Source organism: Hyphopichia burtonii (genome assembly GCF_001661395.1).
Source record: "Hyphopichia burtonii NRRL Y-1933 unplaced genomic scaffold HYPBUscaffold_3, whole genome shotgun sequence".
Lineage (NCBI taxonomy): Eukaryota > Fungi > Ascomycota > Pichiomycetes > Serinales > Debaryomycetaceae > Hyphopichia > Hyphopichia burtonii.
Window position 1 is genome coordinate 1,368,319 of NW_017963730.1, and position 17,036 is coordinate 1,385,354.

Here is a 17,036-nt window from a genome sequence, read left to right on the forward strand (position 1 = left end):
TGAGCCACAGCTTTGATTTAGTTAAATTTATAAGCAAGAAGGGCAAACTAGATGGTATAACTAAACCATTTTTTTCACGAAGGTTTAAGAAGGAACCATATTTCAAAGCGATACTATAAAATGTATTTGAGTAAAGAAGAAGTCGACAAAAAGTACAATGTCAGACCATTTGTGGATCCTGAAAGGACGAAAGAGGATTTGAATCCGTTGAAATTGGATGCAATTGATTTATCATTTTTCGAAGAAGGGGATGAAAATTTGAATAAAAGACAGGACTTGGCCAACCGTTTAGAAAAATCCATCACAACTCATGGGTTTTTCAACTTGATCAACCATGGAATACCCCAAGAAACTATTGACAATTTGAGAGCAGTTTCTCAATCTGTTCTAACGTTACCGTATGAAATACAAAAACAATACTTGGCCAGTGCACCTACTAAAGAAGAAGAGGTTGAAGGAGGAGAAGGGGGAGAAAGAGGAAGAGGTTTCAAACCCAAAGGTTATTGGGCAATCAAAAATGGAATTAGAGATTCAATTCATCATTATAACTTTAGAGATAGTTGCCATGATTCCTTTGTTAAGGACAAAGAAAAGCATCCAGAGTTAGTTGCAAACCACTTGCAAGAATTAGCTGATTATTTCAACCACCTTCAAAGGGATATTCTCCCAAAGTTGTTGAGACTTTGCGATTTAGTTTTGAACATACCAGAGGGTAGTTTACAGAAGCATTATTTCGCTAAAGTTGGAACAAATCTTGATGATTCAAACACTCATGGTAGATTAATGATGTATGAGCCTTATGGAGATGAACAACTGTCGCAAGAAACCGAAGGAACGTTTTTAAGAGGACACTCCGATATGGGAGCTTTTACATTCATCACATCCCAACCAATATTGGCCCTTCAGATTCGAGATGTTTTTACCGGAGAGTGGAGATACATCGACCATTTAGAAGGCTCGTTAATTGTAAACTTAGGTGACGCTTTGGAATTTATCAGTGGTGGCTATTTTAAGGCTTGTTTACACCGAGTCATTGAACCTCCTTTGGATCAGAGAAAGTTTAATCGTTTGGTGATTATTCTTTTCTGTAATCCAAGCGGTAAAGCCATATTGGACCCCGAAAATATTCAATCTCCTAAATTAAAACAATTAGGTCTTAGTAAAGAAGACAAACTAAAAGACTGGGAAACTATCCAGTTCAACGACTGGAACCAAACCAAAGGTAAAACCTTGGGTAGGGTCGCAGCCGGTGAAAGAAACTTGGTCAAATTCTACGGCAGAACCATCGAAAGATGGCATCACCTTGAAACCATTAAGAACTAGTTTATATACTTCTTATACTACAGAGCCAATAAATCAAGCTGTCACGCGACAGAAACAGCTTCCCACGCTGTATGGATTCCGTTCCACTTTGTCCGCATTATTCTGGCCTCGTATTTTACCATTTCTTTGACCGATAGATATCTCTACTACTTCTATAGTATCGTAGTGTCGCTACGGCCATCCTGATTTGGACGGTAAATTTAAGCGGAGTCTTCCGCCTTTTGACAGTTTTTTTTTTTTTTTTTTTTTTTTTTTTTCGTCATTTCTGCCTTTGTGATAAGCTCTTCGCAAATTGATACGGCTCAAGATGACGTTAATTAAACATAGATTAGCAGATTCAACTACATTATGGAAGGAAATCTACTACTTCTTCTTAGTCAAAAGCAAGGTTTTTTTTCTCCCCAAATTATCTTTCTTTTTAGTTAGGTTGGCACTTTGAGAATACAAGCAGTATGGTTAGTATTGAGGACCAGGAAAAACAAGCTGGGTTGGAAAATGTTTATGAAGAATCTTTCCAGGAAGAAAAGCCACCCCAAGCTACAAACATCATTGATAAGGTTGGGTTAAGATTTAATGCTGAAATCAGGGGTGTTCAAAGAGTTACTGACGAACAAAAGAATGATACCAATTACTGGAATGCTTTAACTATGTTTTTATCACCAAATTTGGCTATTAGTGCATTTAGTAGTGGAGCTTTAGGACCATTAGCTTATGGACTTGATTTTTGGACCAGTGTACTTTGTATTATCTTTCTTTCAGTTATCGGAGCCCTCCCAGTTGCATTTTATTCGGTTTTTGGTCAAAAATCGGGTCTTAGACAACAAATTCTTTCAAGATTTTTCTGTGGGAATATTATGGGAAGAGTTTTCGGTTTATTCAATGTTATATCATGTATTGGGTGGAATGCGGTCAACATTATTCCTGCTGTTCAATTATTGGCATCACTTGGACCTTTACCACCTTGGGCTGGATGTTTAATTTTCGTTGTCATTACTTGTATACTAGCATTATTTGGTTATAAAACCATTCATTATTATGAACGTATTTCTTGGATACCAAATTTTATAATTTATCTTATTATAATTGCCCGTTTGACTAAATCAAAAAATTTCACTTTTGGTAAGATGGAAACTGGTACTGCTGAAGCTGGTAATGTTTTATCTTATATGTCTTTAGTTTTCGGGTTCACTAGTGGTTGGGCTCCTTCAGCTGCTGATTACTTCGTTTATATGGATACTAGAGTTCCTTCTTGGAAGATTTTTGTGTGTATGGTTATTGGGCTTAGTGTTCCTTGTATGTTTGCATTTATAATTGGTGTTGCAAGTGCTATGGGTACTTATAATGATCCAACTTGGGCTTCCGCCTATGCTGCCAAATCAATTGGTGGTTTGGTTTATCAAATTTTAGTTCCTAACAGTTTACACGGATTTGGGAAATTTTGCTGTGTTGTTTTATCATTATCAGCCATTGCAAATAATTTACCTGGTTCTTATTCATTATCATTAGCAATTCAAGCTGTTTGGAGTCCATTGGCTAAATTTCCAAGATTAGGTTGGTGTCTTATTGGTAATTTTGTTTCCTTAGGTTTATCCATACCTGCTTATTATGTATTTGCCGATACAATGTCAAATTTCTTGAGTATCATTAGTTATAATGTTTCTATTTATTTAGGTATTTCTTTGGCTGAACATTTCATTTATAGAAAAGGTTTTAAAGGTTATGATGTTTCCAACTTCAATGACCGTAAAACCATCCCGGTCGGTTTTGCTGGTGTTACAGGATTTGCATTTGGGGTTGCATCAACTGTATTATCAATGAACCAATCATGGTACCATGGGGTAATTTCTAAAAAATTTGGGGCTACTGGTGGTGATATTTCATTTGAACTCAATATTTTATTTGCCTTTATTGGATATAATATAATTCGTCCAATTGAATTGAAATACTTTGGACGTTAGTAGAGATTTATATATTTTTAATTATCAAATTGTCGTTACTTAATTTTGCTGAAAAATTGTAGGAAACTTGCAAAAAAAGTGAAAAACAGTGAAAAAAATCAAAAAAAAAAATGCCTGACTAAGGATGTTACAATTATATTTAGTGTTGCTATAAATAATCAAATTTGAAATCATTACAAATTATTAAATTGAATTAATAGTATCATTAAAAATTAAATTATGTATGCTAAAATGTCTATAACGTCATGAATGGATATGGAAAATTAGGAAAAGAAGCCAATAGAGAAAAAAAGAAGAAAAGAATGCAAATCATTAGCTCATTAGTTTTAAAATAAGTAATAATAAACCCTTATATACCAAGGTCTTAATTTTAAAACTTCCATTTCTTCATGTAATTCTTGTTGTAATTTATCTGCATCAGTTTCAGCACGATCAGAATCTAAATCAATTTCATCTAAAGGAATTAATAAAATCCAGTCTCTTGCATAAACCATATAACCTAAATAACAAGCTAACCAAATGACTGCACCCAAATAATTTTTGAAAAACTCACCAGCGTTTGGTTTAGCACCCAATGGGAATAATGAGATCCAAAATTGTAAACATAAAACCACAACCAAACAGATGGTGGCATAAACCGATCCCCAAATACCAGTTTTTGATAAGTAAGGAACTTCTAAAAGAGATCTATTTTGTTTTTGAATGGCTAATCTAAATCTGATATGGGATGTGGTACAAGAAGCCCAAGTGAATAAAGTTGATAAAGCTGATAAAGCCACTAACCAAGCGAAAACTTCGGCTTGTTTTGGAGAAGCACTAACAAAGGAAAGTAAACCAAATACGGCAGCGAAAATGATACCACCTAAAGGTCTACCAGCTTGATCGACGTAAGCAAAGAAGGAAGGTAACAATTTTGATTCAGCCAAGGATAAAGCAGTTCTTGAAAAACCATAAACTGCACTATTACCAATGGATAATAAAGAGATGATAACCACCACGTTAAAGATTGAAGGTAAAACTTTGATACCACCGTTATTAATAGCAATGACGAATGGGGAAGCGGTGGCATCACTTGAAGAACCACCTAATTTATCTGAATTTGAAGGAACCAAGAAACCAATTAAGGTTAAAGTGAACATGTAAAAAACAATAATTCTATAGAAAACTTGTTTAATAGCTCTTGGTAAGGCGATTCTTGGATTGTTTGAAGATTCACAAACGGTTAAACCTACTAATTCTGTACCAGCCAAAGAATAAGTAGCCGAAATTAAGACGGTAGTAAAACCTTTAAACCCATGATTAAAAGCCCCAGGATTATGCCAATATTTAGGACCAATATAACCTTCTTCACCAGCACCACCACAAATCAAGATGATTGCTAAGATATCAAAACCAATAACCCCTAATAATTTAATGATGGCAGCTACCAATTCAGTATTAGCAAAAGCAGCAGTACCACCAAAGATATTAGTACCAACAATAAGAACATAAAAGATAGCCACCCAAGCCACGGTATTAATTTCACTATTCCAAAATTGGATACATAAAGAAGCAGCCACCAATTCCAAAGGTAAAACCACTAACCAAAATAAGAAATAATTTAAACCACTAGCGAAAGAAGCTGGTCTGGAAACGAATTTATCAGCGTATTTGAAAAAACTACCACTAACTGGATAACAAGATGCCAATTCAGATAAGGCTTGCATAGTACAGTATAAGAAACTTGAAACCAAAGCCCAACCAATCAAGACTGAACCGGGTCCACCATTTGCTAAAGCATTACCAGAAACCACCAATAAACCAGACCCAACACAACCAGCTAACCCAATTAAATTTTGATGAAGTTGACTAAACGCAGAAGATAAGTTATCACTGGCGTTTTTTTCTAAATCCAGAGCCAGGTCGTTATTCAGTGGTCGAGCCGGTTTGAAAGAATTTTTAAAATTTGTCCATTTTGAATTTGTATTTGTTGAACTATCAGCACTATAAGTAATTATAGGCTGATCAGAATTTTTCGAAGAATTTGACATTTGCGATGCCATTTTGACTGAACAAAGATGAATAATTCAATGTTTTCACTATGAAAATTGGATAAAATGTCTTTTATAAATGATTTTTAAAAGAGTCATCAGATTGCAGCGTAAGAAAAAAAGAAAAGAATGCAAAAACAAAGCCGGTAAAGGTATTTGTTTGCCGTTTGAGATGCCTTGAGATCCGCCGAGACGTCTCCACCCCACTATTACCTCGCTAACTACATGGTGTACTACATGGTGTACTACAAGATCTTCTGCACCATAGGGCATACAAACTGGTCTCCAACAGATATACAGCAAGGCTCCACCAATACAACCGTACAGGGTATGGGAACAATGTAATGAGCGATGCCGGAGCATCCCCGGTCACGTGCACACCATCTCACATTTACGGGAAAACCGTTATGTTTCAAATAATATCCACCCATACAGTTGTAGCAGTAGCATCTATACATATATATATGAACATATACATGGGCACACTTGATTGTCCCGCACCATTAGTAAGAGCATTTGATGGGCGGACGTCCACAAGACGAAGAATAGGCGTTTTTCTTTTGTGAATTTGCTGGTGCCGGTTCAGGAAATTATTGTAGGAAGTTTCGCCGGTGCACGGGCGTGTGTGTTTGACAGCACACGAAAACAAGAATCAAAACACACACACACACCCGTACCCACAAACGACGTTTCGGTTAGCACACGTCTTTGTTTTTGCAGTCAGAATTCCCTTAACTCCCAGTCTCGTATCGACATCCGCGGATAGCATACAGTAGGGTATTATACTGTATAGTACAGTGTATAGTACAGTGTAGTACAGTGTATAGTATAGTGTATAGTATAGTGTACAGCATAGTGTACAGTATCGTGTACAGGATAGTTTATAGTAGATTGGATAGTAAATCCGGTGGGGCAGGACGGGGTGCCCGTATATACGGGCAGGCTATTTATAACGATTGCTTCAACATGTGGACTGCTGGTGTACCGGTGTAGCCGTTGAAGAGGCTGTAAGACCCAGGGAAAACACTCTGAGCACAATAGAAAACTGCAAACACAATGAAAAGACTGTAAAAAAAAGACTGCAAAGCCAGCCTTGGTCTCAAAAATTTGGGCTGTGTTGACAAGCTCCAGATTATGATCCAATATCCTTAACTGAATAGTATCTTGTCAAAAAGGTTATGTTATGCTACATTTTGGTTAAATCGCTTGAACCAAGTAAAAAGAAAAACCATATTTGTAATGAATTCTTGCTAAAACGATTTCTTTGTATGTTCAAAGGGGAAGGAAGCTGAGGCAGAAAAATTATCATAACATTTTGTATAAAACACCCCTTCCGGCCCTTAATTTTTCAACTTGTTTTTTTTTTTTCCCCTTTCCTTTCTTTCATTACTTCTACTATTATTATATTTATATATTTATTATACTTTTGATAATACTCCCCATTCAATATATTGGTATATTGGTTCGCACCCAAAAAGGTATTTACACAAAATAATAACCCCAGATCAAGATGGCAATTTTTAGATCAAAATCAGGAAAAGTCACTAATGAATATGGACAGCCAGCTAATATTAAGCTTAGTGCTAAGGATGAAGAACAGTATAAGATGCATACTGGGAACATCCATGATCCAATTTTGACTGCAGTCAACGAAGCACAACCTTTTGAACAAGCTGCTGATCATTCGTACCAAAGAAGACCATCGTATTTGAGTCAAGAATCCAATGATTTGAAAGATATTTTTGGTAATCCAATTAGAGGTTCAGACATGTCTAATCCAACTAGATCAAGAAATGAAAGACCTTTGGATACCATCAGAGGATTTGAATACGCCATTACTGGTGATGGTGCTTATAGAGATCAATTAGAATCAAATCGGTTAGGTTGGGGGTTTCATGAAGACTTCCCTCACTATAATTTAAATGGTAATTCCAATCAACCCCAAGATGATTTCGCCGCTCGTCCTACAATTAATTTCAATAATAACCAAGATCAACCTATTTACCAAGCCGGTAACTATAGTGCCACCAGCTTGAAACCCGAAAAAAAGAAGAAGAAGGGTTTATTTGGTAGAAAAAAATGATTATTGTATAGTTAAGGTTTATGTATTATGGTGTTTTGTATATGTACGGATTGTTTTATTGTAAAAAGAAAAGAACAACAACAACAACAAAAAAAAAATTAAAAAAAATGTACGGGTGTAGTTCATTATAAGATGAAACAAGATTGGATCAATCGATTCCTACTTTGTGCACCTTTATTCATCGTCAATAGCTTATTTCAAGATTGGTAGAAAAGTTAGAGGAATAAGCTTGTTGTTCTTTATCAAACATGAGTCTTGAACAACCTCGACAGATATCCTTTAATGTATCGGATCATTATCAAATATTGGAAGTTGTTGGAGAAGGAGCATATGGTATAGTATGTTCAGCAATTCATAAACCAACACAACAAAAAGTTGCTATTAAAAAAATTGAACCGTTTGAAAGATCGATGTTATGTTTAAGAACATTACGTGAATTAAAGCTATTAAAACACTTTAATCATGAAAATATTATATCCGTTTTAGCCATTCAAAGACCAATTAATTATTTAAACTTTAATGAAATTTACCTAATTCAAGAATTAATGGAAACGGATTTACATAGAGTTATAAGAACTCAAAAATTAAGTGATGATCATATTCAATATTTCATTTATCAAACTTTAAGAGCTTTAAAATCAATGCATAGTGCAAACGTATTACATCGTGACTTAAAACCTTCAAATTTATTATTAAACTCAAATTGTGATTTAAAAATTTGCGATTTTGGTTTGGCTAGATCAATTGCTCTGCTGGAAGATAACTTTGGATTCATGACGGAATACGTTGCTACAAGATGGTACAGAGCTCCAGAAATTATGTTAACGTTCCAAGAATATACCACCGCCATTGATGTTTGGTCAGTTGGTTGTATCTTGGCAGAAATGTTAACCGGAAGACCTTTATTCCCCGGTAGAGATTATCATAATCAATTATGGTTAATTATGGAAGTCTTAGGAACTCCAAATATGGAAGATTATTATAATATTAAACTGAAAAGAGCAAGAGAGTATATTAGAAGTTTACCCTTTTGTAAAAAAATCCCTTTCCAAACCTTATTTAATGATATGATGTCAAACTCAAATACTAATTATGATCCAATAAATCCTTTGGCAATTGATTTATTAGAAAAATTATTAACTTTTAATCCAACTAAAAGAATCACCGTAGATAATGCTTTAAATCATCCTTATCTTAAATTATACCATGATCCAGATGATGAACCAATCAGCGATAAAATCCCAGAAGATTTCTTCGACTTTGATAAAAGAAAAGATGAATTAAGTATAGAAGAATTGAAAAAATTATTATACGATGAAATAATGAAACCTTTATAGTTTATATAGCTAAATATATTTATCTTTTCTTTACGCGTGGTCGTGTGAAGCCGTCTTTTATGTTCTTTTTTTTTTTTTTTTGTTTTGGACACCACATAAAGTTTGCGTTGTTGATAATTTTCCAACTGAAACCTGGTTCTTCTCTTCAGCAATGAAGTTGATTAATATAACGTGGTTGATTCTCAGTGTGTTCAGCATCACCTGTTACGCGCACAACGTTGCGTTGCCTCCGTACGGTAAACAGTGTTTCCACGAACACTTGAAAAGAAATGATGAATTGGCAGTTAGTTTCCAAGTTGGTTCTAGAAACAGTCAAAATGCTGAACAATTCACAATAGATTTTTTCATTATTACTCCCAGTGGTCAAGTTAGATTGAAGAAAAACGATATGGATCACGGTGATGAATCAATTAAGGCTGACGTGGATGGGAAATACCAATATTGTTTTTCAAATGAAAAAACCAACCGTGTTGATTTAGATGTTACTTTTAATGTTCACGGGGTTATCTATATTGATGTTAATGATCCTAAATCTGACTCCTTGGATTACGCCGTCCAAAGATTAAGTGAGTTAACCAGTGACGTTAAGGCTGAACAAGGTTATTTGGTTATCAGAGAAAGAACCCATAGAAACACTGCTGAATCAACTAATTCAAGAGTTAAATGGTGGTCGGTTTTCCAAATCTTGGTGGTTGCTTCCAACTCAATCTTCCAAATTTACTATTTGAAAAGATTCTTTGAAGTGAAACTGGTTGTTTAATCATGTATACTTTGGTGTCATTAATAAAACGCAATTTTCAGTATTCTATTGTAGTTAGAAATTCTATTAGTTACAAATCTGATTCATCCACTGATTTGGTCATAATGATTTAGTCAATCATAACGAATCATGCATAATACTGTGATTCAACGTACCTAATGCTTTGATTCAGCAAGACCGATTTACTCAGTCATATACCAATGATTTCATAGACATATATTTGGGCCAAACTCATAGGATCTAATACTCTTATCATATAGTTCTAATGCTACAGTATTTACCTGCCGTTGAGAAGACATCGTACCGAGAGTCTGTACCGAGTCCCTGTACTGATGTATGTGCCGAGTCCTGTACTAATAGCTGTTCGTTCCAGTAATTCTACAATACTAGCAGTAGTTATGGTAATAGCTGTAGTAATACTAATAGTAGTAGTAGTAGCAGCAGCAGCAGCAGCAGCAGCAGTAGTAGTAGCAGTAGTAGTAGTAGTAGTAGTAGTAGTAGTAGTAGTAGTAGTAGTAGTAGTAGTAGTTTTAATTCAAGTATCACCGAGCCTGAGTCATTCCCCTCATTAAATTGCCTCGCTATTAAGTCTTCCGCTAATCACATTGACATAATTTTTTCTCAATAAATTGACTCCATACTTTATAAAGTCATCTTAATCCTGTTTCTTTTCATAATCTAGTGCTACAAAGTATCCAAGATGTCTAAATTTTTCGCTAACATCCAAGAATTACCTCCAGATCCATTATTTGGATTAAAAGCTCGTTACAATGCTGATTCTCGTGCTGATAAGGTTGATTTGGGAATTGGTGCTTACAGAGATAATAATGGTAAACCATGGATTTTACCAGCAGTTAAACAAGCCGAACAAAAATTGATTAATAGTGAAGGATACAATCACGAGTATTTATCAATTAGTGGATATGAACCATTTTTGAAAGAGTCCGCTAAAGTTATATTGGGCGAAGATTCTGTTGCTATCAAACAAAATAAAATTGTTAGTCAACAATCATTATCCGGAACCGGAGCATTACATTTAGCGGGAGCCTTTTTGAAAAATTTCTATACTGGATCCAATGAGGGCAAAGTTTACTTGTCTAAACCAACTTGGGCCAATCATAATCAAATTTTCACCAGTTTAGGTTTAAAAGTTGATAGTTATCCATACTGGGATAACGATAATAAGAGTTTGGATTTGAAAGGTTTTTTGAATTCAATTAAACAAGCACCTAATGGATCAATCTTCTTATTACATGCTTGTGCCCATAATCCAACTGGATTAGATCCAACTAAAGATCAATGGGTTCAAATTTTGAATGAAATATCTCAGAAGAATCATGTTATTTTATTTGATTCAGCTTATCAAGGTTTTGCTAGTGGAGATTTAGAAAAAGATGCTTTTGCCATTAGAAGTGCCATTAACAACGATAAAATCAAGACACCAATTGTGATTTGTCAGTCATTTGCTAAAAATGTTGGTATGTACGGTGAAAGAGTAGGTGCAGTTCATATTATTAATAATGAAGATAACTATGAAACAATTAATCGTGCAATCAAATCCCAATTGAATAAATTGATTAGATCTGAAGTATCCAATCCACCAGCTTATGGAGCTAAAATTGTGGCTACAGTTTTAAGTGATGCAAAATTAAGAAGTCAATGGGATCAAGATTTAACCACCATGAGTTCAAGAATTATTAAAATGAGAAATCATTTAAAACAATTATTAATCGAATTGAAAACACCTGGTAATTGGGATCACATCACCAATCAAACCGGTATGTTTTCATTTACTGGATTAACTCCAGAAATGGTTTCCAGATTAGAAGAAAAACATGGTGTTTATTTAGTTAGTAGTGGTCGTGCTTCGGTTGCTGGGTTAAATGAACATAACGTTGAAAAAGTAGCTAAAGCTTTTGATGAAGTTGTTCGTTTTTATTCAAAATCTAAATTATAATTTATATAATATATTCTCTTTATTTACAAATATATATTAGTTTATCTGAATTTTTTTGTTTATTACATTATACTATATTAATTAAAGAAATTAAATATTTTTTGTTTAGGAAAAAATTTACTTCTTTCTGAAAGAACAACCTTCAGTTAATTTAGCTTTACCACCAGTTGGAGTACATAAAACAGTTGAACAGTTGTCACAAGTAACAGCAGTTTGAGCATGAGAGAAAACAGTGGTGATGGTTAAACAACCTTGACATTTAACATCCATGAAGTATGATCTTGGTTGTTGAACTAAAGTCTTCAATTTGTGATTTTTAGCTTCGGAAGCAGCGTTTGGGTGTAATAAATCTTGAACTAAAACCTATAAAAATTAGTTAGTATTGGTCTCAATACATGATAGTAGAGTGTATGGATCTCATCATCATTCCTCAACATCAACATTCAAAATTTGGTCAGCATTCCGCCAACATTTCATCAACATTTAATTTTTTGATCAAATCCTTAACAGTATTTCAATTATTCATTCTATCCTTGATCTTCAATCTTCAAACATTAACACTATCCAGCTTGGTTCAAGTATTCAAACAATCAGCATTCCACCATTCCATCAGTATCACTCGTTCTATCCTTCTATATGATATAGGGGATCAACATACCATTTTGTCTTGATATCTTATATGGAATAAAAAGATATAGTATTAAGAAAAATGAAAATTTTTTTTTATGGTACTCTCACTCAGTGTAGGGGCAAGACAGAAAATTTTTTTAGTGAGGACCACCTTTTTGTTAGTGAGGAAAAAGGAATAAAATGTCGTGTGAGATGCGAGCAGCAAGAAATGTCGCGACACTCCACTACCGCGCGCGGAACCGCGAGGGTGGGCGCGCGACATTTTACTCCCACTTTTGCGGACTCCGCTGCTTATGTAATCGGAGTTCCCTCTTTTTGGTAAGCCTGCACACAAACAGTAGGGCACAAGCATCACGTGCACCGCGTGACTGTCTTTTAATTTTTCGAGTCTTGTCTTTTTTGCACTCTTTCCTTTGTTACTCCGAATACTCTGGGACACTGTTACTGTTACCATATTACCTGGCAGAAACACCTACTGACACGTACTGGCTACAGTCGACGTTACAATTGCAGGGACTGCAAATTAGCACACTGGTAGTCTACATTGAACAATTGAGTCTTCTTGTACATAAGTAGAAATACACAGGAGAAGTAAACTATAAAGCTACAACAGATAAACTTACAGTAGCATCTTCTTATTCTTGAGTTCTTCTAGCTGATGAGTAGTAAAGTATTGAGATTGACATGACCCTGTTATAAGGCCCTAGAGTACAGTACCTGCGTTGAGTCACTGCGGGTGCAAAAGGACCCTTGTATTTTTTGCACCCGAGCAGATCGGAAAACCCCCAATTTGACAGTCATCACCACCACCGTATAGACAATTGAACCACAGAGAAAAATTTCAACATGACCGGTCTCTTAATAGGAAATTTCGAATGATCAAGCATTCGAATGAAAGCAAAATAAAAAATTTCCATATAGTAGATCGGGTAATGTTATAATTATACACAAGTGACCATGTCACTAAGAAAGAGTAAGAGAAGAGTCATTAGAGATTCGTTAAAAACGATGAAAGAAAGAAATACAAACTATTAATAGCTAATGAGGAGAAGAAAAAAAATGAAAAAAGGGAAAGAAAAACAGTAAAGAGGAAGAAACTAAATACTTACGCTATAAAATTTATATGATGCAGAGTCTATACAAAAAGGTGATTTATTTTATTTTTAGGTAACGGTATGTCAAAGTCTAGCACTTATGGGAACAGGAACGGAACAGGAACAGGAACAGGAACAGGAACAGGAACAGGAACGGAACAGGAACAGGAACAGGAACACAAGCATCGTAATCAAGTAGGATCATCAGGTCATAACACTCAACAATCAACATTTCAACAGATTGGAAGAACAAAAAGAAAAAAATAAAAAACAAAGGGAAAAGAACACATCAGGATACAAGAAGAATGTGTGTTGATAAGAAATATTATACTATATTAGATTAATAAAAAGATAAAGGGAAAAAAAAGGGGAATGTTGTGGAGGAATGAATAGAGACAGGTGTTTTTAAAAGGTATAACCAGATCAAAGGTTATAAGCATAAGATAAACAAAAAAACAAGTTGAGGTAAAAGTAAGAATAGAGAGCCACACGATAAAGTTAAGAGAGAAAAATTGGAGGTGTTAAGATTACTTACCACCTCTTTTTTGTTTTCTTGGAGGAGTCACGGGTCTATTATTTGATAAATGATTTGGTCTTGAAAATTTTGATTCTTTTTCAGCTGGTTTTAAAATTTGGAAAGAACATAATAAACTTTCATCAACACTCATCATAGCACCAGCGTTATCGAATTCTCCACAATAATTTGGAGCACTAAATAAAGTAACCAATTGACGTTTTGAAAAAAATTCGTAACCATCTTCAACAACTTGATGGGCTCTACAAATTAAATCCATATCATGTTTTTGTAAGAAACGACTAACCACGTCCGGACCAAAAGTGAAAGAAACCCCCCGATCATTTTCTGACCAACCAGTAATATCTTTATCAGGATCACTCCATAATAAATCACATAATAAACCAACATCAGGAATATCAGTTGGTCTCATAACTCTTCTGATTTGTTCCATTGAATTTAAATCTGGTGATAAACCACCATGCATAGTAAAGATTTTTTCATCAATGATGGCAGCAATTGGTAAGCAATTAAAACAATCAGTAAAAGTTTTCCATAATTTTATATTATATCTTCTTTTACATTCATCATAAAACCCATAAATTCTATTAATTGAAGCACATTCATGATTACCTCTTAAAATGAAAAAATTTTCTGGATATTTAATTTTATAAGCCAAAAGTAAACAAATGGTTTCTAAAGATTGTTTACCTCTATCGACATAATCACCTAAAAATAAGTAATTTGCTTCAGGAGGGAAACCACCATATTCAAAGAGTCGTAATAAATCATAATATTGACCATGAATATCACCACAAATCTTAATTGGTGCTTCCAACTCTAATAATATTGGTTGTTGAATGAAAATTTCTCTTGCTTTAGTACAAAGATAACGAATTTCGTGTTCGGATAAAGTAACTTGTCTACCAGGACGAGAACCTCTAACTTCTAATAATCTATCCACAATGGAATCAATATCAGCCTCTTGATGATCAGACATGGTTTAATTATGATATAATGCGATAATTTAATAAAAAAAATAACTGTTTATAGAACAGTGAATAAGTCTTGATTTATTTCAACCTCACTGAAAAGACAAAAATGAAAAGCAAAACAAAAACAAATCTTCAAAAAATGTTTGAATCTGCAACAACAACTGTATCACTTAACGAGACCAGTTGGCTTATAGGATTATTCGTTGGATTCAAAAAATTTAAACCAAACAAAACAGTTTTAACACTCACTCTCACTAATTATTTGAAAAGGGCGGGAAGTGATAAGTTAAAGTCGTGGCCTCACACTTTCTGGAAATCAACTTCGGATGTATACGGAAGAAGATGGATGGCGATGGCAAGTAGTATGCTTTAACGATGAAGCGCTCACACAGATGAAGGTGGTTTGTTTGATTGATTGATATTGAAAGCTATTCAAAGGATGGCAAACAAGTTTTATTTTAATTCGAATGAATTTTAAAGGTGTGTTTTTTTTCTCTTTTTCGCCTTCTCTTCGTTTTTTTTTTTTGTCTTTTTTTTTTTTTTCTGTGCTTTTTTCTCTGTTGTTTTTTTTTTTCCTCACTGAAAACTTGTTAGGGAGTGTTTGGATGTGCAAAACACAATCCTTACAATAGATGGCAGAGATACACGCGTAGGGGCCTGGGTGTTGCTTTCGTCAATGGGGGGTGTTTACTTAGTTCATGTCGCTTCTCAGATTTCGTTTCGTTGGGATTACGGGTCACGTGATGCATCACGTGACACGAAAGTCATGTGACCACACACGTGACCATTTATCTTTTCATTTTTTTTTCAATTATCCATTCTAATATAAGGTATATCCTGGAGATAACGGGAGGAATCCACCCTTTAACCTTCACCACCATGAGTGCTCCACCGTTTGCCAATGAATACGCTTTGCGCATGGTGGCAGAAAACGACTCGAAAGCATGCAATACGTGCTACAAACCCACCAATACGGTGTTATTAAGTAGTAACCAAAAAGATTTCTTCTACGTCTGTGAACAACATTTGAAAGATGAAACTTTTGCTACCGCCATTCAACCAGAGGAGTATAAAGAATTGATAAAGGAGAAGGCCAAGCTAACTGGGGACTTGGCCCAATGGAAATACGATATGGATAAAATCAAACCGTATGCATGGACAAAATTAGTTTCGAATTTATCATTAAGTAAAGAAAAAGATGGAAAGGAGAATGAAGAATATAAGGAGTTATCGATTAAAATAATGGCAAATAACGAAAGATTGAATCAGTTGAATGAACAAATAAAGAATTACAAATTTAAACAATATAAATTAGATAAAGATATTTATAAGATACGAATTAATAATTTTATTCAAATGCAAGTGAATAAAAAAAGACAGCAAAAGATTCATTCTACAAATTACTTCCCATCAGTACCTCAAAATAAGATTGTTTAATTACATACCACCATAATTAACCACTCTTTCGTCAAACCAATTTTCCCAGTCTTCAATTTTGTTTTTCAAAACTGAACCAGGCTTAAACTCCATATTACCTTCTAACATTTCAAAACGGAAGCTTTGATCTTTTGGTACTATAATCGACCATAATTGTCTAACAGTATCATCTTTATCTGATTCTATTTCATCATCATCATCATAACCTCCGGTACCTGATCTATTCAATTCATTATGAATGATTTCATTCATGGATGTTTGTAATAAAGTTTTGATTCTATGTATTGGTAAACTATCAAATAAATCAGTTTTATTGACGGCAAATAGAAAATCAATCCCATTGGGTAATTTTTCAGTTTGTGATAATATTTCAAAGATTAATTTGGTTATATTCTTGATTTTATTCTCTTGATTAATTGAATTTGATGAACTATCGATAACGAAAACAATTCCTTTTAAATTATCTAATGTAATATCTTCTAATATCAATTTTTTCAATAATGTAGTGTATTTTAAATGTCCTGGGAAATCAACTATTCTAAAAGGTTTTTGAATAGCTTCATTCGAAAACGGTAATTGGATTAACCCATCGTTAGGTTCAAGTGAGGATATGGTACTGGTTGGTAGTTCTTCCTTATTAATTGATTTAAGTTTATAATATAATGATGTTTTACCAGAATTATTACTACCAATTATTAAAAATGTTGGAGTTTTTGATTTGGATTTATTAGACTTAAAAGAATTGTTTTGAATGTAAAAAATTAGCAAAACCAATAGTAACCCCAACAATAAGCTGAGCAATACTTTTTGAACACCGTCCATTCTTAACGATACCCTTGGTGGTTGATAAGTTGTTAACCTGTTGAAGACATTTTTTCGTCTCAATCGTTCGACTTTTTTTTTTTTTTTCTAGCTTTT

The 17,036-nt window shown here is 34.2% G+C and overlaps 11 protein-coding genes across 11 annotated transcripts; 8 read left to right on the forward strand and 3 right to left on the reverse strand.

Moving 5' to 3' along the window:
- Nucleotides 1-120: 120 nt before the first annotated feature.
- On the forward strand, nt 121-1,573 carry HYPBUDRAFT_138200 (Clavaminate synthase-like protein; the record flags this gene model as incomplete). Its single annotated transcript, XM_020219665.1, has 1 exon — nt 121-1,573. One exon carries the CDS (start codon nt 121-123, stop codon nt 1,321-1,323), a length of 1,203 nt encoding a protein of 400 aa, XP_020077134.1. The 3' UTR covers nt 1,324-1,573.
- A 138-nt stretch (nt 1,574-1,711) lies between these two features.
- FCY2 (Fcy2p) lies at nt 1,712-3,317 on the forward strand. Its single transcript, XM_020221158.1, has one exon. It carries the CDS (start codon nt 1,776-1,778, stop codon nt 3,279-3,281), a length of 1,506 nt encoding a protein of 501 aa, XP_020077135.1. The 5' UTR covers nt 1,712-1,775; the 3' UTR covers nt 3,282-3,317.
- A 290-nt stretch (nt 3,318-3,607) lies between these two features.
- HYPBUDRAFT_108655 (uncharacterized protein) lies at nt 3,608-5,311 on the reverse strand (the record flags this gene model as incomplete). Its single annotated transcript, XM_020218644.1, has 1 exon — nt 3,608-5,311. One exon carries the CDS (start codon nt 5,309-5,311, stop codon nt 3,608-3,610), a length of 1,704 nt encoding a protein of 567 aa, XP_020077136.1.
- Nucleotides 5,312-5,489: 178 nt separating this feature from the next.
- Nucleotides 5,490-5,920, forward strand: HYPBUDRAFT_202067 (uncharacterized protein). Its single transcript, XM_020223017.1, has one exon. It carries the CDS (start codon nt 5,656-5,658, stop codon nt 5,875-5,877), a length of 222 nt encoding a protein of 73 aa, XP_020077137.1. The 5' UTR covers nt 5,490-5,655; the 3' UTR covers nt 5,878-5,920.
- Nucleotides 5,921-6,750: 830 nt separating this feature from the next.
- HYPBUDRAFT_152727 (uncharacterized protein) lies at nt 6,751-7,438 on the forward strand. The gene has a single exon (XM_020221159.1). The coding sequence runs from the start codon at nt 6,822-6,824 to the stop codon at nt 7,392-7,394; it is 573 nt and encodes a 190-aa protein (XP_020077138.1). The 5' UTR covers nt 6,751-6,821; the 3' UTR covers nt 7,395-7,438.
- A 204-nt stretch (nt 7,439-7,642) lies between these two features.
- CEK1 (mitogen-activated serine/threonine-protein kinase) lies at nt 7,643-8,731 on the forward strand (the record flags this gene model as incomplete). Its single annotated transcript, XM_020219666.1, has 1 exon — nt 7,643-8,731. The coding sequence occupies one exon, from the start codon at nt 7,643-7,645 to the stop codon at nt 8,729-8,731; it is 1,089 nt and encodes a 362-aa protein (XP_020077139.1).
- A 39-nt stretch (nt 8,732-8,770) lies between these two features.
- EMP24 (Emp24p) lies at nt 8,771-9,959 on the forward strand. Its single transcript, XM_020221160.1, has one exon. The coding sequence runs from the start codon at nt 8,883-8,885 to the stop codon at nt 9,489-9,491; it is 609 nt and encodes a 202-aa protein (XP_020077140.1). The 5' UTR covers nt 8,771-8,882; the 3' UTR covers nt 9,492-9,959.
- A 232-nt stretch (nt 9,960-10,191) lies between these two features.
- AAT21 (aspartate transaminase) lies at nt 10,192-11,448 on the forward strand (the record flags this gene model as incomplete). The annotated part of the gene is made up of 1 exon (XM_020223530.1): nt 10,192-11,448. One exon carries the CDS (start codon nt 10,192-10,194, stop codon nt 11,446-11,448), a length of 1,257 nt encoding a protein of 418 aa, XP_020077141.1.
- A 117-nt stretch (nt 11,449-11,565) lies between these two features.
- On the reverse strand, nt 11,566-15,111 carry HYPBUDRAFT_11214 (Metallo-dependent phosphatase; the record flags this gene model as incomplete). Its single annotated transcript, XM_020218884.1, has 2 exons — nt 13,708-15,111; nt 11,566-11,804 (listed from the first exon to the last, which is right to left on the reverse strand). Exons 1-2 carry the CDS (start codon nt 14,684-14,686, stop codon nt 11,566-11,568), a joined length of 1,218 nt encoding a protein of 405 aa, XP_020077142.1. The 5' UTR covers nt 14,687-15,111.
- A 118-nt stretch (nt 15,112-15,229) lies between these two features.
- HYPBUDRAFT_161542 (uncharacterized protein) lies at nt 15,230-16,118 on the forward strand (the record flags this gene model as incomplete). Its single annotated transcript, XM_020222532.1, has 1 exon — nt 15,230-16,118. The coding sequence occupies exon 1, from the start codon at nt 15,561-15,563 to the stop codon at nt 16,116-16,118; it is 558 nt and encodes a 185-aa protein (XP_020077143.1). The 5' UTR covers nt 15,230-15,560.
- HYPBUDRAFT_156767 (Signal recognition particle receptor subunit beta) lies at nt 16,119-16,940 on the reverse strand (the record flags this gene model as incomplete). Its single annotated transcript, XM_020222236.1, has 1 exon — nt 16,119-16,940. One exon carries the CDS (start codon nt 16,938-16,940, stop codon nt 16,119-16,121), a length of 822 nt encoding a protein of 273 aa, XP_020077144.1.
- Nucleotides 16,941-17,036: the final 96 nt, after the last annotated feature.

What these genes read in the sequence shown, in the direction of transcription:
- FCY2 (XM_020221158.1), top strand. Translation starts at nt 1,776, where the DNA reads ATGGTTAGTATTGAGGACCAGGAAAAACAAGCTGGGTTGGAAAATGTT.
- HYPBUDRAFT_202067 (XM_020223017.1), top strand. Translation starts at nt 5,656, where the DNA reads ATGAGCGATGCCGGAGCATCCCCGGTCACGTGCACACCATCTCACATT.
- HYPBUDRAFT_152727 (XM_020221159.1), top strand. Translation starts at nt 6,822, where the DNA reads ATGGCAATTTTTAGATCAAAATCAGGAAAAGTCACTAATGAATATGGA.
- EMP24 (XM_020221160.1), top strand. Translation starts at nt 8,883, where the DNA reads ATGAAGTTGATTAATATAACGTGGTTGATTCTCAGTGTGTTCAGCATC.